This window comes from Taudactylus pleione, unplaced genomic scaffold, assembly GCF_031769625.1.
Source record: "Taudactylus pleione unplaced genomic scaffold, aTauple2 ptg000324l, whole genome shotgun sequence".
In the NCBI taxonomy this organism is placed as follows: Eukaryota; Metazoa; Chordata; class Amphibia; order Anura; family Myobatrachidae; genus Taudactylus; species Taudactylus pleione.
Genome location: NW_028284725.1, coordinates 1,613,651 through 1,637,192, shown reverse-complemented (window position 1 = coordinate 1,637,192; position 23,542 = coordinate 1,613,651). Strand labels below are relative to the sequence as shown.

At 45.1% G+C, this 23,542-nt stretch overlaps 1 protein-coding gene across 1 annotated transcript in view; it reads right to left on the bottom strand.

The window, feature by feature from the left end:
* Positions 1–23,542, bottom strand: part of LOC148509499 (kinesin-like protein KIF18B) — a 56,093-nt gene that overhangs the window by 24,458 nt on the left and 8,093 nt on the right. The window contains exons 3-10 of the mRNA XM_088443052.1: positions 16,329–16,486; positions 15,316–15,420; positions 13,203–13,313; positions 8,428–8,625; positions 6,688–6,864; positions 4,241–4,315; positions 4,041–4,150; positions 466–592 (exon numbers count right to left, since the gene is read on the bottom strand). Of these exons, the coding sequence (XP_088299178.1) occupies positions 466–592; positions 4,041–4,150; positions 4,241–4,315; positions 6,688–6,864; positions 8,428–8,625; positions 13,203–13,313; positions 15,316–15,420; positions 16,329–16,486 (1,061 nt within the window). The remainder of the gene's footprint in view (positions 1–465; positions 593–4,040; positions 4,151–4,240; positions 4,316–6,687; positions 6,865–8,427; positions 8,626–13,202; positions 13,314–15,315; positions 15,421–16,328; positions 16,487–23,542) is intronic.

Here is a 23,542-nt window from a genome sequence, read left to right as displayed (position 1 = left end):
ATGACCACAAACAAACACACACACACACACATTGGGGCATAGTAGCACTGGATCTCCATCGATGGCAAAGCAATCTACAAACGGTGCTTAACCATCGATGATCATCAACCAGTAGTGGTTGATGACCATCCCTAGTCAGGTGCAACAAAGCTAAAAGCATTCATTTTTTTGCTGATCTTATTTATAAAAAGCACTGGGAGGAAATTATGCTTGTCAAATAAACAGCAAGACGAGGTGACATTTTTGTCTTGTTCCCATATAAGTGTCACTGGTGCTGTATTAAGTCACGTTGACTCATCAATAATGACTCATCTGCAAGTAATCACAAAGTTAGCTGTAAATAACCATTTCCTACAATTCCTCTGACACAAACACATGGAGTAGGGATGACCACGCAGCTGGGGGTCAGACGTTAATCAGAAGCCGGCCAGTTATCTACACTGTACATGCAGTAACCCACTATACCTGACTTTCTCCAGTCTTCTTCAGACTACGCTTGTGGTGTAAGTGACTGGGGGACAGCCTGCTCAGTGCCTGCAGACGGGTCTTGCATCCTTGCTCTGGACTTGATGTTTCCAACGGCTCTTCTAGCCTGCGGCAAACCAGACAGTACAGAGACAGTCAATGAACAGCAATATATAGAGGTGATCATTCTGCCCTCTTTCTGGAGGGATGTCATACAGCAATAGAAGAAACTACGCCAGTTCTTAAGCATGTTACACAAGGGTGTCAGGGCCTATTATATCCATTTTAATTTCATATTCCACTTTTTGAGCTGGGGTGAGAAGGACTCCACTCAGTTGATTAAATGCTGTCCCACCAGTGTATGGAAAGCACTTTACAAAAGTGCCTGAATGTTTTTGATACAATGTCAATTATTATTAGTGTTTATATAGTCCCACCATATTACACAGCGATGTACAGAATATCTATTATTCATATCACCTGCCACATTGGAGCTTACGGTCTAATTTCCCTAACACATAAGCACACACAAACTAGGGTCCATTCTTAATCAGCTGCCAATAACCTACCAGAAAAACACAAACATGGAAAGTACATACACCACCACACAGACAATGCCTCAGTTGGTGATTGAACTCAGAACCTCATTGCTGAAAGACAGCAATGCTAGCCACTGTGCCACTATGCAAAGAGCATAGCTCCATTCATTAATGTGCCCTTGTCTGCACACCTCTTAACTCACTTTAGGAATTGTTGCCAACAGAGGCAAATATTCCGTATATATAAACTGGCTCTAAGCAGTCACAAAGCTCATACACGTGGAACACGTTGAATTATCTGCGTTTTGCACAGTTACAATGATTTTTACTAGACAAGTAGCATCAGGGTAAATTTAAAGGTCACAGTAAATGGGAACATTGAACGTGAGACCTTTCATTGTTATCTCTACAGATGTTTTCTGGCAGCGAGCGATACACCGTATCACCAACGTCTGGCCGAAACACACACCTGATAAAACTGTGTCAAGAAAAGAGATTCCAGAGTAAAAACATCTGGCTTGAAGACGGACTTAAATCATTTATCCGTCGTGTACATGTAGATATCAAACCAACAGCTGCATTTCAGTCTGCAACTACTCGCTGGGAGCAACAAGAACCAAACAGTTTAAACACATAACGAGCGGCCGTTATTGAGAACTCATCTATATTATTTAGACATAGAAAACATGGAACGTACCTCCTGCAACAAGGTTACAAATTGGTAAGACGAATTGCGTAACGAGTTCTGAGCAAGTACAACCGTAGCCGGGGGGCGCTGTTACCTTGCCACAGTTTAATAACTTCCAAACGACAGCATAAAACAACTCAATGTGTGGGACATTGTTATAAAACAAAACATTAAAAAAAAGAAAAAAAGTAGATTAACCTTGGCACAAAGATTTCGAAAGCATAAAAAAGGGGGAGAAACATTACTCGGTTGGGAAATCATTCCATATGGTAAACGCAATAAGAGAAATTAATGAAGCTAAACTAAAAATGTTACTTTTTAAAAGAACAAAGCAAAATTTGAAGCACCCTCTGCTTACCCTGTGATTTTTTTGTTTTATAGATTGTTTTTTTTTGGTTTTTGTTTTACTTGTTCCAGACCAGAACATAATGGCGAAACATAAAAGTGTGGGGAAAAACAAAACATAACTTAAAGGAGAAATGTTTCCTGAGCCCTGCAGCCGATGCATATGTAACGCATTTCAGCTAAATGGTCCCAGATCGCCTGGGTGAATGGTTATTGTCATTAGCGTGAACAATGAATCGGAGCAGAGTGCAGCCTGGAATGCAAACATGCGAGCAGCAGACAAGATAACACGTTATAGGGGACTTAACGACTCAGCAGCACTGGACCCTGGTACTAAACAGCTGCAGGACCAGAACTGTGTTAGGAACTATCTCTACTGCAGCTTTTTGGCTACAGGTCAAAACTTAGGCCCTCATTCAGAGCCGTACGCTCTGAGCAGAGCGCACGCTCTGAATGAGGGCCGGGCTCCATTTTCATGGAGCGTCCTCCTGGACGCTCGTATAGCTGTGGGTCACCACCCACAGGCTATACGAGCGTGCATTGTGATGGTCGCGATGGTCGAGACCATCGAATTTGCGAGCCGGAGCCTGCGTTTGAGGTTTTCAACCGCAAGCTCCGGAGTGATTTTGGCTCTATCAGAGCCAAAATCACTCCCACTGACATCACTAGTGATGTCAGTGGGCTGGCTTTTGACGGGAGGCGTTCCCGTGGGAACGCCCCCGTCAGGGAGGCACGCCCACCAAAGGGGGCGTGCTGTCAATCAACATTGACAGCACGCCCCCTTTGATCGGACACAACGAGCGAAGGACTTTCCTTCGCTCGTCGCATCTGGCGCATGCGCACGACGGAGCTCCCTCCGTCGTGCGCATGCTCAGTCCATAACATCGACCCACTTGCGAGCGGACAGCCGCTCGCGAGTGGGTCTGAATCAGGCCCTTAGATAGCAGCTGGGAAGAACAAGTAAATGTAGGAACCCAATTATTAGATTGTTGCACAACACCACCCTCTGTAAGGGCTAGGATAGATATATAAATATAGTAAAAAAAAAAAAATAATAATAATAATAATAATAAATGCATAGGCAGCACAGACGGTGTAATGGTTAGCATTACTGCCTCACAGCAGCGAGGTTGTGGGTTCAAAACCCACCATGGCTCTAACTGTGTGGAGTTTGTATATTCTCCCTGTGCTTGCGGGTGTTCCGGTTTCCTCCGGTTAATTTGCTCCCGCCAAAAAAATTAACCTTAGTGTGTATGTGTGCGCACATGTGATAGGAAATATAGAGTGTAAGCTCCACTGGGGCAGGGACTGATGTGAATGGCCAAATACTCTCTGTAAAGCGCTGCGGAATGTGTGCGCTATATAAATAACTGGTAATAAATAAATAATGCATAGATCAAAGGGCGGATATTTGCCTGTATGCGGAGTTGCGGCCATATCTATGCAATCGCACAGCTCCTTTCCATTTGCTTGCGGAAACAGCTGTCATTATGAGCGCATGCGTGCACCATCCCTATACCTGGCGCTAGACATCAATCTAAAGCCAGGCGGAATGTTGTGTACACACAACTTAGTATAGCCCACAGTTTCACCTACACGATTCTCCTTCACTCAACTTAGCCTGTGTCTACATACGAACCTCCGAGAGAACCACAAGAGAACGACGCTAAATCGCTAGCAGATGTGCGCGCTTGACAATAAAATATGAACAGTTATAATGATAATAAAAAATAATAATAATTTTAAAAAAGCCACCACAATATCTGTCCGCAAGACTACCTTGCATGCAACTCACAGTCCTCACAGTATCTAGCGGTGACCTTTTTCATACTTATGTTTTATGCAGTTGTAAATCCGGTTACTATATTACACTCTAACCCTATACCAGGGCTTTGGCCCGAGTGAACTCAAGTACCTACTGTAACCACAACTCATCATAGCAGCAGATACCGGAGTGCTCCTGCTAGACCCATCGCTGATGGAGGACGTAGTGGGGATAATACCTGAGGGGTTTCTTCTGTTCGGGGCTTTTCGGTAGAAGGGGAATCTCAGGGTCCTTACTGCTGGGCTGCTTCGTCTCATAGGCACGCAGTTTGGCCTTCAGTTCAGCGACCTGCTCATAGAAAGAAAGTTTTGCATGAACCCAGGAGCGCACAGTGCTGCGAGCAAGACCTTCACCGCAGTTACGCTGCAGCGACCTCACCTCCGCTTTCAGCTCCTCGCACACCGCCGCGTACTTGCTGATATGACAGTCCAAGTTGATCACATTGCTCTTCAGCTATATAACAATGAAGAGACATAGAAAATAACAAGTCAGTGCAGTCTTGAGACTGGACACCTAATTTATAGCTCTCAGGGCTATTCCATTAGCCTGCATGTTAAAGTGCGTTTATTCACCATAGGATTTAACGCAACATTTTTATCGCGATCCCTGAGCAAGGGAAAATCCCTATTTTAAAAAGGTGAACATGCGCGGACTTAGTTCAGTACCACTAATACATGCTCAATGATTAATGAGGCACTTAGAAGATTGTCATTGGCCAATAGTAATGGCATGTCATTTTTGGGGTGAAATTCTGCAAACTGCAGAATGGGTTAAAAGATGTTGGACAAGTATAAGGGGGTGCTGTATGGATGGGACAAGTATAAGGGGGTGCTGTATGGATGGGACAGGTATAAGGGGGTGCTGTATGGATGAGACAGGTATAAGGGGGTGCTGTATGGATGGGACAGGTATAAGGGGGTGCTGTATGGATGGGACAGGTATAAGGGGGTGCTGTATGGATGGGACAGGTATAAGGGGGTGCTGTATGGATGGGACAGGTGTTAAGCTTGCAGGTGGGAGTTCCAGGTGTTTTAAAAAAAGAAATGCATATAACAGCCATATGACACATTAAGTCCCCAAATACTTTGCTTTTGGCCACTTACAGACTTCTATACCGTTAGACAATATTAGTTTGCATTATTTGGAGTACAGGCCGATTTCCCCATTTTCATTAACAATTAACGCGCATATTACCAGCAAGAATTAACGAGCGAACATCGGAATAAGCCTTTTCGAATGGAATTGCACATTAATCGGGAGAGCGCATACGCGCATTAAATTAACGGACAATATGAGCGTTAATTTGACACAGGAAAACAAAAAATGTTATGGTGTCAAATTGAATTCAGCCCTTAGTCTCTTGCGCTTCACTTTATAGATGACATTTTTATTTACAAATCAGAGTGATATCTTGGAGTTCTCCGTAGTTTTACCATTTACATCACACGACCAACAAATCTGGGGAGATCAAGATGGCAGCTCCCACTCTGCAGAGGGTAAAACCAAGTATCCAAGAGGGACATACAATTAGGCTTCATCTTACCTTGTGCCAGAATATAACGTGGGTTATATGGGAGGGAAACCTTGCTCACGAGCCAGAGATTTAGGCAAAAGCAGGAAAGGCGTTTGTCACATACCTGCCTATGACATGTAGATGGAAGCTAAAGCTGGGTACGCACCTAACATATCTGCAGATCGTGGTTGTTCATACACAATGACCAACCATCTGCCGTCTGGGTCCCACTGGCCTGGGTGCTTTTTGAGCCCCCCTCCCAGCGGCCTCTGCCGCAGGTGTATGGGGGTGGTCATTATATATATATATATATATATATATATATATATATATATATATATATATATATATATATATATATATATGACATCGGTTCGATATGTCTGAATGACGTCGTTCACAAACATATCGCTGGTACACACTGGCCAACGCACACAAGATATATTGGCCGATCAATTTATCAGCTAATATATCTGCCAGTGTGTGCCCAGCATAAGAGACTGAGTCTCCCTAATTTTTTAAATAAATACATCTTAAATGGATTCTCCCTGTAGTCCATCAATTTGAATAGGACAAATCTGACCTTAAGAGTTATTACCTGTACAAAATCAAGTTAGCTTTTAATGGCATCACAAATTATTAAGATCTAATTATGTAGAGAAAAATTCACAGTTGATTAGATACAGGTCAGCCAGCCTACACCACCGACTATAATGGGAAACCCCAGGTGCAGGTCAGCCTGCCTACACCACTGACTATAATGGGAAACCCCAGGTGCAGGTCAGCCTGCCTACACCGCTGACTATAATGGGAAACCCCAGGTACAGGTCAGCCTGCCTACACCGCTGACTATAATGGGAAACCCCAGGTACAGGTCAGCCTGCCTACACCGCTGACTATAATGGGAAACCCCAGGTGCAGGTCATCCTGCCTACACCACTGACTATAATGGGAAACCCCAGGTGCAGGTCATCCTGCCTACACCACTGACTATAATGGGAAACCCCAGGTGCAGGTCAGCCTGCCTACACCACTGACTATAATGGGTAACCCCAGGTGCAGGTCAGCCTGCCTACACCACTGACTATAATGGGAAACCCCAGGTGCAGGTCAGCCTGCCTACACCACTGACAATAATGGGAAAGCCCAGCTGCAGGTCAGCCTGCCTACACCACTGACTATAATGGGAAAGCCCAGCTGCAGGTCAGCCTGCCTACACCACTGACTATAATGGGAAAGCCCAGCTGCAGGTCAGCCATATAGAACTACTTGAATAAAGCAATAATAAGCCATAGCTATAGTAGCTACTCACCGACAGCTTTATCTCCTTGGCACGGTTGGCATACTTCAGAGTGTTATAGGTGTCATCATAACTCATAAAAGATGGGCTGATAGCTGCGATCATGACCGTCCGACAGTTCCCTCCAATGGAGTCTTTCAGAAGCCGGGTCAGTTTGCTGTCTCGATAGGGAATGTGAGCCTTCTTATTCTACAACAAGAGAGATTGGAGCATCCATACAGTGACAAGTATGAGGCAGTATAAAGCAAAAAAACCTTTACATTAGGACAAACTACTACATATAAATACGCAAAGCCTCAACATTTCCAGATAATCACAAAACCACTGTGAGCACTTGGGGAACTACACCGCGATACTAAGATGTTACAAATCACACAAAAACAGAACAGAAAATAATGGCAATGAGAAAAAAAAAATAACAGGGTCTCACACATCTGCAATTTTACTGGCCAATTGGGTCTCATTGTCCTGATCAGACAGTGATTGTAACCAAATACAGCAAGAACAAGACCACACGGGTGTAAGTGTGTGGCCATTATCTGACATCATTGTGTTCCATGGGCCATATAAATCTAGGGATACTGGTCCTAAAAATCATATTTGGCCATATGTGTGCAGAGTTAAATAGGGACAGTTATGGAAGAGTTACATTGTTCTTTTTTAATATTGCCCTATATGGAAAATTAGGCTGTGGAAAATAACCTACATTCACAAATAGAGTCCGGCTACCTCTGTATATATAGGGCCCGATTTAGAGTTGTACGCTACGCCGAGGTTTTCGCAGCTGAGCGATTATCACCCATCTGCCCATGTCTGAGTTGTCCTACACATACATCAGGGTACATTATAGCAGTCGCTCGCAGCTAGTATTTATTCACTGTGTGATTGACAGTCAGGAATGGCATGGGGGAGGTAACGGGCAGTGACGGCAAGGAACGAAGGCATGTGGCGACTGTTACAGGGGCAGGTCTGCCCTGGGACTGCGATCACATACACAAGAAATATGGCTCCAGTGTCTGTTCCCACGGACATACTGTGGGACCACAGACTCACACAGGACTGCGATAATCAAACGATCTGCAACTGATGCGGTCTATCCACGCAGATCATTTTCAAAGCTACAAAGCTTGACACCTCTCCCGACAGTTACTACATTTGAATATTTACGCATAGGAGCCGCGTACAAGTTTGCAGGTGTGACGGCATTGGCGTACAACTCTGAAACAGGCCCAGAGGCCACTTACTATGCACAGCTGCGTAGATGAGCTACAGAGCATTAATAGTGGCAATAGTCAAATTGCTGATATCAATAAAATTGGTCTTCAGAGGACTTTCAGCAAAAGGGAAACCAGATATTCCTCAGACAATTGTAGCTCATATAGGAGATTTCAATGCATCACATTTTCCAAAAAGTTCTGTTTAATAGTAAAAACAAGAGACAAGAAACACGTGTGGGTCACAACCAATGTTCTGCTGGCTCTGGAGTCTGCAGAACATCCCAACGCTGTGTAAACTATTGAGGAACATAAACATAATTAATCTATGCCAAGGGTCCAAGCGGCCTGAGCAAGGGAACTATTATCCAGTGTTTGCTTTGTGCCCAGGAAATGCAAATTACACTAACAGACAACAGACACTGAAGGCTTTTATGAGGCCCAAGGACATCAAGACACTAATGAAACATTTCTGCTCATATGAAACAAATCAGTGCTGCACAGCAAATGCTACACAAGTCCAAGGGACAGTCGGTACCTTGGCATCGGCCAGAGCGTTGATGACATTTATAAGAGCCAGGAGAGAGCGATTGATGTTGGCACCCTCTCGGAGGCGCTCGCCTTTGGCATTTGTGGAAGACGCTCGTTCCGAGCCAGCCAGATCTATGAGGCTCATTTTAGCCATGCGTACGTCCTGGCTGATGCTGGCCGTGCGGTCCTGCTGCTTTATGTAGATCTGAAAGAGACAAGGACAATGTAGGTAGACATTGGTCAAAACAGGTGTGAAGACAGCAGGAGAGAGTGTGGTCACCTGAAATGTGGACCTGACCTACTGGTTGGGGCAGCGGTGTAGACCAGAGCTTTGCGATATCTGCTGCACAGGGACTTTAAATACAGTGGTCAACGTTAACTAAAAAGAATCAAGTCATAGAAGAGAACAGTCCGTTCCCTGTATGCCAAAAGACACCAAGCTATACAACCCCCATCCACTGGATTCTCTATAGTGCAAAATGTAAATTCTCCAAACACTGCAGAGATAGCCATGGCCATGATTCTATGTAACCATTGTGTATCCAGTCTGAATGTCGACATTCACTAGGTCGAAGGTTAAAACGTCACAGTTAGGAGACGCATTAGTGTTAGGGGAAGCATTACTTGGAAAAAAAAAAAGAAAAAAAAGAAAAGGCCTGTTGACATGGTAACCATTTAATCAGTGTCGACATGCTCAACATGTCTGTAGACATATGCACCATTTCAACATTTTCATGTTGACATGGCGATTGTCGACCTAATATACCGAACCCTAACTATAGAATGTATGCCATTTTCCTTTAAGAGAATTTACATTGCATTTATACTTTTTAGGTAGCACAAGTCTTTTGTACTATGTCACTAGTTGTTTTTTTATTTGTTTGTTTGTTTTGCAAAATGTGTTTTTTAATAGTAAAAAGGTGGGTGGAAACCGCGCTAATCACCACCGTGGTGAACGATGTTGTGTAGTAGGTGGTGTCTCTAATTATGTGAGGAGTGAAGACAAACAACGAGATGGGGACCAAACCGTTTATTTGAGTAGTCACAACGCTGCTTCAGAATGGTGGGGAGTCGGCAGGGATGGGTGTGGGGAGGGGGATAGATGGAGTCTTGGATTAGGGGCTGTGGGTCGGGGTGGAGGGGGTGTAGTACCTCGCCTGGCTGTGGGTGCGACTGCCGGTGGATCCTTTCAGAGGGCTCCTTTCCGTGTGGTTCTTGACCAGCACGTATTCCCTGCTGGACCTTTGGTCTACAGACTTGTGCGCAGTCGGTGTTGGCGTGTGATAGACTGTGGGGGGCTGCGGTGAGGTCTGCAAATAAAGTCTCGAATACCGTCTCGGGTGTGGCGACGTCCCGCACGGTGGTTCTGCAGAGTTCTTACCTACCAGCAGGGATTTTCTAGAATGGAGCTGCGGTCGACCGGTTACTTGCCGTGTTGTGATGGGGAACTGCAGCGTAGGGGGAAGTCTGCACTGTCCTGGGCCCGGATGTTGCCAACAGCTGGTGATGGTGTTGGTTGGTGTCAGACCTTCCCCTCTATGTAACTGCGGTCCATTGTTCGCTGCCTGCGTCTGTGCGGACTGGTGCGGAGAGGAGTGCCGGTGCTTGATGCTGTGCATGGTTTGCTGAGATGATGCAGAATCAGGTGGGCGCCTGGAGGGCGCGTAGGGGTGTCCTTACCGCTTGTGGATCCGTATTGATGGTGTTTGCAGGTAGGGCAGGGGAGGGCGTGGGGAGTGCCGGATCCGGATGCCGCTGTGTGCTCGCCCGGAGTGGGGTTGGTATTTTTGAAGGTGTGTCTCTCCAACGCGTATAGGCGTGTAAGCCTTTTTTTTTCCTTGAAAAAAATAAAAAAATACTGCACATAGGATTATATGGACCGTTATATGAACTGACTTCCGGAAGGAGTATTCATGGATCCGTGTCCGTGATGTTATGGGGATTGTTATCCTCTGTGTAGCTAATTTAGCTTTTTTTTATTCATGCCTACTGTGTTTTAGGTGTATATAATTGTGTTTTAGGATGTTTTATGTATACAACAGTATTAGGGTATCTGAATTATGGGGAATGATCATCGGATGCTTTTACTAAAAGGATAAAAAGGACTTTTTTATGCTAATTACTTGGATAGAGGATATGCTATAAATACAATTTCCTGTTGGGTTTTAGCCACATACTGAGGAAGGACCGTGTGGTCTGAAACACGTAGATGGCGGTGGACCTTGGTTATATCTAAGCAGAAGAGAATTGATGTCATCTGACTATCGGTTTCATCTGGCTGAGATCACCTTGCTTCCCTGGTTCATTAAAGGAGATCTGTATGCATGTAATAGCCTCATCCTTCTGTTTTGTGTCTGCACAGAGTAATCCATGTTTTATATTTTTTATGGAATAAATAAATGTTTTTGGCGAAGCTTATTTTTTCTTCCTTGAAAAAAAGAAGAGGTGAAATATACCGGAGACTATCCCACCATAAAAGATACCTTTACGTGAATGTAACAAGGGGTACATAGGCGACTCCCATCTTATGCTTTAGGTTTGTGGGGAGAATAGATATGAGAGGAAGAAAAAGCTGAAGAAACCTTTCAAGGACTGGTATAGGTTTTATTTGGTGAGACCTATCCAGATTATTTGGAACACGGTGAACTCCAAGTCTGTGGAGAACCTGAATTAGGAGGATTACATATCCCGCCTATTTAAAAGCTGCATATCTTTTTGTGGTTTTGTTTAGACAGCGCTGGTGTATTATTCCATTTTTGTTTATGTAACGCTCTTTCTTAACACAATATTAACAGTCATGGGCATTGAGTACTCTCATAAGAACAACATGGTACTAATGAGGCCCAAACATAAAAGGCAGCTAACGGGGCAATTCCCCGTTCTACTGATGCAATGTTGTATTTTGCCGATCCCCCAACAAGTCGCCAATCATCGTAATCCATAACGGCCTGCATAAACCGGGTTTAAGGCCTGACTTGAGTGTGAAATGTACAGCTGCACCTCTCGTTAGGAACCAGATTGGATCCCAAGTAATCACCGACAGCGTGTGTAAAGCTAGATACACACTATGCGATTTTTGGATCAAAATGATAATTGGGACGATTTTTCTGCAAAATCACGGTCCCGATATCTGTGCTACACACTATACAATTTAAATGAAATACCTGGGGAATCTCAGTGAACTTGCATATGTACACCCACAAGAATGATGAGGTAATCAGGAAAAAGCATAGGAAGTATGGGCAGATTATCATGAATGCCCACACTGTTCGATATCTGGAAATTGTGGCCGAGATTTTCGGTCTAGAACGACAGATCGGATAATCGAAGGAATATGTTTTGGATGGTTTCTAAACGTTTAATCGTTGAAACGTTAGTTCATACACACTATACAATAAATGAGGCCGATCAACCAATTATTGGCAAATCGGCCCAATAATTGTATCATGTGTAGCTAGCTTAAGTGTAGGTTAACTGGAGAGCAGTAGACAAATAATACCGCTTTTATACCTAAATTCCGGGTCTGAGCAGGGTTCCAAACCGGATCAGACCCCGAATTTAGCTGGCGCTGACCCAGGATATTCCCGAGTCGGCGCCGTTCACGCGCTTGGAGATTACGTAATCTCCAAGCACCACTTGGCATGTGGCGTGCTCCAGGTCATCGTGACCCGGATTGCGCCATTTACAGTGCAGGGTTTCACAGGTCATTCCCATGTTAAACCCTGCAAGTTACCTGGGTTGGATTGCCGGGTCACTCCACCCGGGAATCCAACCCTCTCCCCTTTTACACCAAGGAGCTACCCTGGTTAACCCTGAAATAACCCAGGTTTTAGCTCTGGTGTAAAAGGGGTGAATTACAAGCACCAATTGATAACCCATCTAAGGTGAAGGGCCCCAGAAACGTGTAGCAGGAACACAGACCCTCGGTAAAGGCTATACAGATTGTAGCTATTGTTTTTTAGTGAATCCCAGGAAAAAAAATAAAAAAATCTGCGCTGAAACTAGGCTAAATAAGTTTGCACGTAGGTTGCAGCCTTTAGAAGTATTGAGGGATACTCCACTCCCCCCTTACCAATATCAAAAATAATAGCGCATATCATACATAAATATTACATCCTAATGTACGAGATCACATTCATATTTAAGAATATAGATTTACATAAGAATGTAATATTCGCGTATAGGATGCGCTAGAAGCACAATATTGTTTTTTAACCTACTTGGCTAATGGACAATTACTTTATTTCTATAATAAAAAAGTAATGCACTTGATCTGCCCATCATTTGTCTAGTGTTCTCCAATTAAATAACATATTACAAGATCCTTATAACAATCAGAGGTACGTCCTAGATCACATACATATATAAAACTTGAGATAATTAACATTTTACTGACATTTGCTGTGAATCAGACTACAAGATGGTGTCGTCAGTTATTTGCACTTCTCCTTTACAAAGGAGGCTAAAACAGGTCAGGTACAACGTCTTCAAATGGGATTACACAGAGGTCAGCTGTATGAGGCACCAGAATCTCCACAAGACCTTATGTCAATGATTATCACTGCCGATGAAATCCTGAAACTATATATATATATGCGACTATTAATAGTAGCGATTTTATATTAACTCTAGAGACCTTAAAATAACTAATTACATTTGGAGAACATTAGCATTGTAACTGTTCTTCTTGCACATAGCACGAGATATATACACATCATCCACAAGGAACAGACTAAAAATATATACCTACCCCGCAGAGCAGGGAATGTAAGAGACACGTACCTGGAACACAGCGTGCGATCGGGATGATGATGCATTGGCGTCTGTTGGATGCTGGGTGCGGTTAAGGTTCCCATTAGCCAGCATCTGCAGTAACTGCGCCGCAGATTTGGGCTGCAAAAAACACAAATACTGTTCTTATTCAGGTAGTATTAGTCAGTGTGCACTGTATATGTCACTGCACTAGTAAGCTGGGTGCACACTGAGCGATGGAACGATCACTCATTCCATCCTTCTTTACAGTACATGGAGCCACATGCCGTATCCTCAGGGTTCATGTGCAGAACATTAAACCAGAGTCCGTCGCATGCGACCATGGGAACGACATCGCTCCAGTCTGTACCCAGCTTTATTAGGCTATGTTAATCATGGGCTGTTGCTAGGCACCTGCCTCTCTATCCCACAGGCTTCCTTCCATGAATCCAGATTGTGGGAGATGATGTTAGGCCCAGTCATGGCGAAGCACTGTAGTGACATCGAAAGGCTCTTACACTATTCCTTAAATCTTCTCCTTTGCCAAAAATTGCACTTTAGTGAAAGTCCTCTCCGGAGACCCCCAACAATGGTGATATATAGCAGGGACACGGAACTTACATACAGCCAGGACCTCTGCTGATTACCTTCGATGCTGCTTGGCTTTGTACATAGTTGGGGGGGGGAGGAAATCAGACATAGTTCTGCCAAGACTTCCAGTAAGAACTGCTGTGTTAATGATTTCTCTACTGAGAGAGTAACATCCCCGAAGGTGATCAACAGATGTCCTCCCTATATACACATAACTTGCTGGATCTATATATAAGTAACTTGCTTGATACAGCAGCAGATGGGGGTCCTAAGGGAGAGATCTCCAAAGTACTAATACTGGCAAAAGAGTACATCTAATAACATGCATATCTAAAACGGAAAACCTCATTTGAAATAAAAATAAATAATAATAAAAAAAAAAAAAATTGAATTAGAACTTGAGACCCTGACTATTTATAAATCTTGGCGTGGATATTACACCATGTTTACACTAACCAAGGACATGACCAGGGGGAAAACACAAGCTTTCCTTAATACAATTGATTCCATGAATCCTTCATAGATGTATATCTCACCAGAACCAAACCATGATTGGAAGATAATAGCAGTGTGACTCATTGGTACAATACTGTGTGTAACTGGCATGGAAGAATTTAAGTTCTTGCAGATGGCTCCTATATAAAACACAGAACGATACTTATTTGTTAAGGAAGACGTCTGAATATCAATCCCATATGTAAAAAAAAATAATATATATATATATATTATATATATATATATATATATATATACATACACATACACACACAGTCCTCACCTATAAACTGGATAACTATGCAAATTAGGAGTAAATGACAGTGCAGGCAGGCGTACTCTCATACCATTTGGAATGGGGTATACCAAGGATACAGCATCAGATCAGCTGAGATGCCTTCAGCAGGCTGAGTGACCATGGGGTCACGCAAGCCAGCCGCCGCAGATTAGTAAAATAGGCCAGGAAATATCCATCAGCCGACGGAGATCCTGGCCTCTCCACTCCCCCCCCCCCAGCGGCGGCACGCTTCCGTATTGGGAAACTGAGGATGTCGCCGCCCGCAGTAGCACTGTGTGGCTGCAATCAATATCCCTTGCCGTTTGTAATCTCCGATTATGCTATCTGCCACAGTCTGAATGTATCGAGTCCTGAGCTGCTCATGAGCCTGCCATACTGTGACAGAGTGTGTATGAAGCCGGCCCCTCAGCCCCAGAACCTGTGTAATTTAAGAGTGTCCCAGTTTTATGGGATTGAGCGACAGTGTGTGGCCCTGACGAAGTTCAAACCTAAGCAAACACCTAACCCTGCCAAATTTGGTGGAGCTAGATACAAAACTCTGGCTGTGCATAAAAGAAATACATACATGCATACAAATCAATGGCTGTTAAGTTTAGCCCTTGGTTGGGGCACACAGGAAAAGCTTTTAGGATACCTTTAAATAAAGGAGAAGTCTCCTTTAGAGGGCAAATTATGTTTATAATGGATATAAGCAAACTCCACTGCTTTACTTTTCCATTTGAAAAGGACATGTCTGCTGTCACGTATACACACACTTACCTGATGAAACGAGAGACCTTGAACTACAACCCCTTTCAGGGGATCCTCTCTGATTGCCAAAGTACCCTTAGGTTCCAGCAAGTCCTGGATCTGTTCATTGTACACCTAGGACAGAAGGAGAGTTATAGCTTCACTCACACAAGCCAACATAAGAAGGTCAGCGGAGACAATCACTCCAAAATGAGACGTGCCATCACATGCACAATGGTGGCAGCAGTCACTGGGTGGCAGAACTGGAAACAAGAGAGTCTACAGCAAAGGTAGATCTAGTTGATGCTACAGTAACTGCAGCTGTTGTCAAAAATATCTGAGAGGTGAACAGGTGTCAGTTATATAAATCAAGTGGAACCCGACTTAGTTACTGTATATACAACAGTGTGAGCAGTTTCTGAAATTAACAGGAGGAGGAGAAGTGCAAAAGTGGTTTGTCCATGGCCTGTGCAGAGGGATAACACATATCAGTGGCTGGCGCACTATATATCTGCTCCAGGCACAATTAAGGAAATTACATATTTGTGATTGCAGTCCCTTTACCTGGGGGTGTTGAGGGTGATTGGGCCAGCCTAAACCATGATAAAGCAACGCGCCATTAAAAATTAACAAGCAAAAAGGTTATGGTTGGATATAAGCAAGATCAACAAAATAACGTCTCACAAATGCACTTACAGCTATATTTGTCACTATCCATAAACAGAGAAAGCAGCAAAAGGTTAATAAAGACCAGACTGCCATTTATAGCTCCTGTATAAACACAATGAAGCCACACAGGCAGGGGGTACACTTTGGGCACAGCCTTTTTTTATTATTATCCCCCTCCACCCCTCTCATGGGTTGATCTAAAGGAATAAGAGGTGTGCAGTGAATGTGGCTAAATACTCTGCTCTGAAACAGTGCCATCCCTGCCAGGGAACAGTGGGGTGAAAAGGAAAGGGGCATTATATTTGGTGACACTGCCCAGCACCCAGATAAAGGCTTTAGGATGATGTCCCATGAAGCGGACACGCAGCACGCACCTCCAGGTAGGAGATTAGCACCTCACACGACTTCTCCTCTCTGATTGCCTCAATGGCGCGGTACAGCTCCACCATGGTGAGATACATCACTCCAGGGTCAGTCTCCGTACCCAGCATTGTGTGAGTCTTCCCTGCTCCGGTAGCTCCATAGGCAAAAACTTAGTACAACAAGGAGAGAGAAAGAGCCATGGTGAATGGTTCCGGCCTTGTAGCAGGGTTTACACAAAGACCTACACAGGCAGGCTTTAAAGGAAATGTATTAATCACAGCTAGCTCACAAACTCAAGTGTATCAACAGCTACAAAACCACATGTGACTAGAAACAGGAGAGTATATTATGTGCAAGGGGTACAATAAAACAGGATTTTGGTACTTACCGATAAATCCCTTTCTCCGATTCCACAGGGGACACTGGAGTTCAAGACAGTGGGGTATAGACGGTGGTAGAGCAGAGCCTGGCACTTTAAATAATTTAGAAGTGTGACTGGCTCCTCCCCCTCTATGCCCCATCAGCCCCAGTTTAAGAACTGAGCCCGAGAGGAGACGGAGGACAACAGGAAAAAAAAAAACGAGGAAAAGGAGAAGACCACAGAACGGAACAAGACCGACTGAAGTAGAACAGAGGAACCCACTGCAGGGAACCCTGCAGTCACACAACTATAGAAACCAAACAAAACGGCAGGTACGCAGCGCTGGGCGGGCGTCCAGTGTCCCCTGTGGAATCGGAGAAAGGGATTTATCGGTAAGTACCAAAATCCTGTTTTCTCCTTCATCCACTAGGGGACACTGGAGTTCAAGACAGTGGGGACGTCCCAAAGCCAACCTCCCGGGTGGGAGCGCGGAGAACTTGCTGATCCCTTGGCCAAACCGAAACAGGGACCGCCAAGAACCTGAGGCCCAGCGGAAGCTGAGGAACAAGTGTCGTAGCACAGGAGACAAACACTACTCCTCACTAAACAGTCACAGAAAATTCCACAACTTACAGTGCAAGTCAAAAAGAACAGAACAGCTGTTGAGAGAACAAACACAGGTGGGAAACGTCAGAATCTGTAATCTCAGCTGAAATAGACCAAACCGGACTGTTGGTGGCAGAGAGCCCCAACAAGAATCTATAGGAGAAGGGCAGTAAACGAGCACAAACTCGAGAACCTTACTAGAGTCTAAACAGGCAGCTGCAGCAGCCGCAGACAGCAGAATCCCAGCACTGCTGGACATAATCGTATATATAAAAGTATAACAATACCAAACTACAGATAGAGCTGATCCTGTCCACAGACTCCCAACAAGAGTATGCAGGAAGGCAAAAGACAAGACTGAACAGTCGCCCCGAACCATCCTTGAGGTCCAACTACAACACAGTTGTTAACCAGTGGAAGGGCTAGACCATAGAAGTCTCCAACGAGTGGAGATCCCACTGGGCGTGAGACCGAGGCGAAAGAGAGAGAGAGGATTGAGACTACAATACCTTTCAGAGGGTCAGACGGAAGTACAACCCATTTTGAAAACAGGGATAAAACAGGAGCTGAAATGCTGCCGTTAAAAGGAAATAACAGACAACTTTCAACATGATGTAAGTGCGTAGTCAGTACCAACTGCTGGCCTGAACACAGTATGAAAACAACCAGGAATCTAACAGTAAAACAGCACGAATGCAACAGCCACCCAGGGAGAGCTATCAATATAGGGAAGCATCCCATACAGCAAGGCCAGAGCACTAGGACAATCATGTGAGTGTGATAAAAATATCACCAGATACTGAACAGGAACCCAACCAGGTCCCCTGCGCGGATCACACTTACGTAAAGATGTGCAATAGCCTATAGGTGTGCTTCGGTCCAGAACCTTAACAGGTTCTAGTAGAATAGTGTCGCCAATCCAGTGTTGTAATTATGCACCACCCACACTCCAGGAAAACTCTAAAGTGTAGAGCCAACTGATTAAAAGAGCGGATGGCTGCTAGGACAACAGCTAGGGTGCGTAAGGGAGAATAAAGCTATGTATGTCAGGTTGCATGAATTAGGAGCATCATCCGAGGCATTAGTAAGCTCTTACCTTTGAGCGACCAGAATCCCTCTGGACGCTATGCAGAATGTCACTGACCTTTACCATCACACAGCAACCCGCCACGTTAGGTATAGAGAGTAGCTTCAGTGGGCTAAGACCAATTGCTCTACAGCACAGACTTCAGTCTGGAGATGTGCAGTAGAAAACACTGTGGAAACTAGCAAAATTTTAGTTGAGACAAGAAGGTCGTAGAACAGGACTCTATACCTGAGCCTGGTCCATTAGAGACGTGTATCTGTATAGCCGTGTTAGATTATACATACAACCCCAAAAACGGTCTGCTAGTTTAAGTATCCTTGCAGAAATATTTCTATTGGTGAAGTGCGTCTTATGCCCACCAGTCTAATATAACTCAGGTCTGACCCTGCCTATATCGGCAAGTGGCCCTAGGCCTTCCAGATATGAATTGTACCTAAGGGCACTTTAGACCCATTTTATTGAGATATGCTACAATAATATGTAGTACCGGAATAGATACTGAGAAGAGTACCTGTACTTAGACATAGAACGAGTTGGTTATCCCAAGTAAAGAAGGGAGATATCAATAGTGATAACCCCAGTAGTTTAAACAAAACACAGGTTTTTGTTTCCCAATTATTAGGAAATATTCATACAAGAAATGGGCGTCTTACAAGTTTACTACCCAGTGCATCACTGTAATGATAATAGGTCCCCCGAAACGGGGTGCCGTATAACTGGCAGGAATGGAACTAGAACTCCAGGAGGGTGGAAGTACATAACTTTATATACATGTGACATGTCTAGGATCCATACTAGAAGCAATGCCTTAGAGAATTGTGACTATCACCATGTAAGCTGCAGCACATGACTAGTTTATAGAGCCACCCTATAATATTAATATGTAGGGATATAGCCTACAGCTTCTGGTAATCCCAGGCGGCTTCCCTTGTGTGGATTATAGGTAAACCTAATGATTGTGGAAGTATAGGCATTCTACCCATATACACAAATATATATATGTATATGCACACACACAACCCAATCCCCAGGGAGAGATAGTGTAAAGCGTAGTCATTATACAAACTACCGCATCAGGAGAGTCCAGCCTCCAAACGCAGCCTCCTTCTATCAATATGCTAGGTATTAGACATAAATTGATAAGAACAGATCCTACCGCTGCTCCTACGGTAAGGAAAGAAGCGATATCCACAAATGGATACGCTTACCTACATACAAATTTAGTAGGTGACGTAACATTTTAAAATTAGAACATGAGCAATAATTGAAGCCATGGAAGGAATTGAGCCCAAGGACAAAATCACTCCAGCATGTGTGTTATACAGCAGGGCTAGTATAAAACACAATAGACATACATAGACTGCTCATGTGCCGCAGGTGGCCGTCATTCTGCTACGGCGTAGTGGCAGGATATTTTAGCAGTGTGCTGTCCCAGACTGGTTTCGATCCTGGGACCCTTCTGTTACTGGCGTACTCGCCTTTTCAGATGAGCCATCTTAACACCAGATGAACCCATTTTTTGAAGTGAGAATCAACAGGAAGACCCCAGCGCTGTGAGGCAGCAACGCCAACAACCACACCAGCTGCGCGTCACTAACCTCTTCCTGTATGTGCTGCCAAAGGGAACACATGATATAAAAAGATGCACCTATGCATACCTTCTAAGGTAAGCACAGAAAACTGGGGAGAAAGGTTTTAAGACCAGCCTAAAATGGTATCCACAAATGCATGGGAAGCCAATGTGAGGCATAAGCCTGGGGATGGGACGCAAAAATGTGCTAACCTTGGGTGAAGGGTATGCTATGACCATAAGTTCTGGCAGCAGCACCATAACAGTGGAGCTAATACACCATGAGGCTATGATACATAACAGGCCCTTAGATTAATCTAGGCGCCCTATGTTACAGAACGAAGGGGAGCCTGACTGGGTAAACCAAGCGGCGCTGCAATTGGCAGGACTGCGTTTGTGCACCGGTCCTGGAAGAATGTCAGCACATCGCTTCTAGCCGTGATGCATAGGCTGAACAACTGGCCCCTTTCAGAACCGCTTAACACGGTGTCATAGTGGAAAAGCGGGATAGGGCTAGTCTACCGCTAGCGACCAGCTATCCACTGTAGCTAGTACTAAACTCCTGTCATACAAGGACAGGCAACCCTTGCTGAAGCACTCGCAGTGTGGTAGGCGTAAGGGACGCGCGCTAAAGCACTTCCTGCTGCAGGTAGTGCCTGAGCTATACTGCTTGTGTGCAGCAATAACTACTGTCCTTAAAAGGGAAGCAGGGAACGCTGTTTGATCATGAATACCACGCTGTGTGTGCGCAAACTGCTACACTTCTCAGCATAGCGCTGCTAGCCCCCTTAATCGTATAAGCGGAGTAGTTGAAGGTCCGGTCAGTGCCGGGAATACGGGGAGCCATCAAGGCTCCTGACGCAACACTGCGCATAAACCAACGTTTCTCCTGCAAGACAGGAGAGGGGCTAACTCTCGGGAGCACTGAAGTTGTGCTGCTGTGGTAGCAGCGTGACGTCATACAGCGCTGCATTGTATAACGTAAGGCTATTAGCTCTATGCTATGCAGTAGCTAACAGGGAAGCCTGCTCAGCCCAGCCAGGAGCTGCGGGACGCGGCATCTCCTCCTGATATTTAGATGAGGAGAGAAGCTGATAGCTAAGGCAGTGCTGCCAGCACAGGGAGAACATACAAACTCCACACAGAAATGGCAGCGGCAGGATCCGAGCCTTGCGCTGGTACTATTAGCCTGTTACTATAGACTAGGGATAACAGGGAAGCCTGCTCTGAGGAGAGCTGCTAAATAGCCAAGGCAGTGCTTGTGCTTCCTCCCTTGCGGCGTACATGCTATGCTGGTACCTGTAGTTCTTCTACTGTGGATGCTTCCATGTGCTGCAAAACAAGCTGTAGCATAGGGACACCTTGCTGTGTGTAATGTCTCCCTGATGGGACACACTTGTGCCTGCCTACCTCCTAAGCTGGAGATACCCTAGCCCGCCTGTTATAGTGCACACAGCCCAGTTGGAGTGCACTTATCCGGAGAGTAAATCCAGAAGCCTTGCATAGCGAGTGCACAGGGTGGGAGGGTGAGCGGTGCAACGGGGACCTAAACGCTGCCATCGCGCCACTCCCTATAATCAGAGACCCGGACACTGACCACTGTAAGCCGTGTCCAGGACTGGCCGGCTGCACAGAACAGGCAGCCTGATAGAGGAAATGGTAGGCGTCCGCATGCGGCAGGCGTTCAGCGCGCCTACCCCAGCGCTACACATGTACCTTCTGTAGCGAGGTCTTAATATGGCAGGAGGGAGAGCCCGACTACAAATGGCGCCGCTAGATAAGCAGGACGCGCCATTCGGAATAGGCGGCTGATGCTATGGCCGCTGGTAATAAGCTCCACCCCCGCTAGCAGAGACCGCGATGTCCTGTCAGCATTACATTAGTAACTGGCCGACTATGGATAAGCCCTAGACCCGGACACTGCCTGCTGAGAGCAGCGGCGGGTGCTGGAAGGAGCCATTAAGTCGCGACAGCCCTGCAGCGCATTCTTCGGGCCCACTTAGCACCTTCTGTTACCCGATAAGGGACTCGGGTGCGTGCGGGGGGGATTGTCGGGTCTCCTAACAGTGACATTATGTCACTGAGCCCAGCTATGCATCCACTGCTCCTGCTATCAGGAGCAGTGGTTATACTTACAACTGCTGCGGCCGGGATGCTGGGCTGAGGGGGCGGCGAGGAACCCGGACACATGCCGGTGTCAGCAGTGGCGGGTCCTCGCAGAGTCCGATGACTCCAGGTGTGTGCCCCCTCCTCTAGGTCACCGGACACAGGCTGCAGTAGCCGTGTGGTGCCTTTCCCGGTGGCTCCCACGTAGCAGGCAGACTGCCACAGTAAGCAGCCTGCCTGTCCTCAATGCTTGTCTTAAAAACTAAAACTAAATAAGAAAGGCTGGAGACAGCCTGATGTGCGACCGGCTCTCTCGGGCACATTCTAAAAACTGGGGCTGATGGGGCATAGAGGGGGAGGAGCCAGTCACACTTCTAAATTATTTAAAGTGCCAGGCTCTGCTCTACCACCGTCTATACCCCACTGTCTTGAACTCCAGTGTCCCCTAGTGGATGAAGGAGAAACAAGCATTTAATTATTGAATTAAATATTAAATAATGGAGAGATGAGTTCTCACTGGACAGCTGCTGCAGGATCCATTTAGGGCTCTTGACACAACAGTGTACTGAAATTTCAAGTGCGGGGTTAGCCATAGAAGGGTGGTCACAGATAATAATGACCGATAGTTCTGCCATCCATCGATGGCGAAAGCCCGATGATTTCCTGACATCAATGGCAAAGATCCGATGGCTTTATATTTGGAGTCTAACAGTGGGTAGCCTTTTGAGCCTACTGATTTACAGGCTAGCACTGTTCAATTTCAAGGGGCATATGTAATAATTAAATTATCACATCGATTTTTCAGTGGTTTTTTGGGGCTTTGTATTATTAGTGAGACGCCGGAACACAGGCTCCAATAAAAGCCAGTCCCAGTGAAGGCTTATTCTATCACTTTACATACAAGTTCTGACGGTCTTCATTAATGTGCAAGTAAATAATGCAGTAATGTAATCTGTAGGCTACAATGACTAAAGGTGCGTACACAAGGTACAATATTTATGAACGATAACGTTCAACAATAAATCGTTCATATCATCCATTTTTATGCAGCAAACGTCCAACGATGTGCGTTCCCGCATGGACGATAACGATATCTATGGTCGTCCGAACATGCAGGCCAACTTGGACAATTTCCTCACGATTAGCATGTTCAGAGATGTGGCAGGATGACTTCCCTGAAAGATATCTATCATAGATATCTATCAGTGTGTACACCCAATATAGTTTGTCCTGCACTACAGAAAAGTTCAAGGGAAATCGTTCAGCGATATCATTGGATGTGCAGATCGTATCGTGTATATGCAGCTTAACACTATGTAAAGATGGCGTTAGCGAACGGGGCTAAAATTTTCAGAGCATGGTAAATCGCAGTCTGTACAGAAACCTATAGGGACTGCTTTTGAGTGCGTAAAGTAGGGGATATCTGCAGCATTATTGGGGCATTGTTAAATTGCCCCAATGTACAGATAATACATAATAAAATAGCACTTAAATT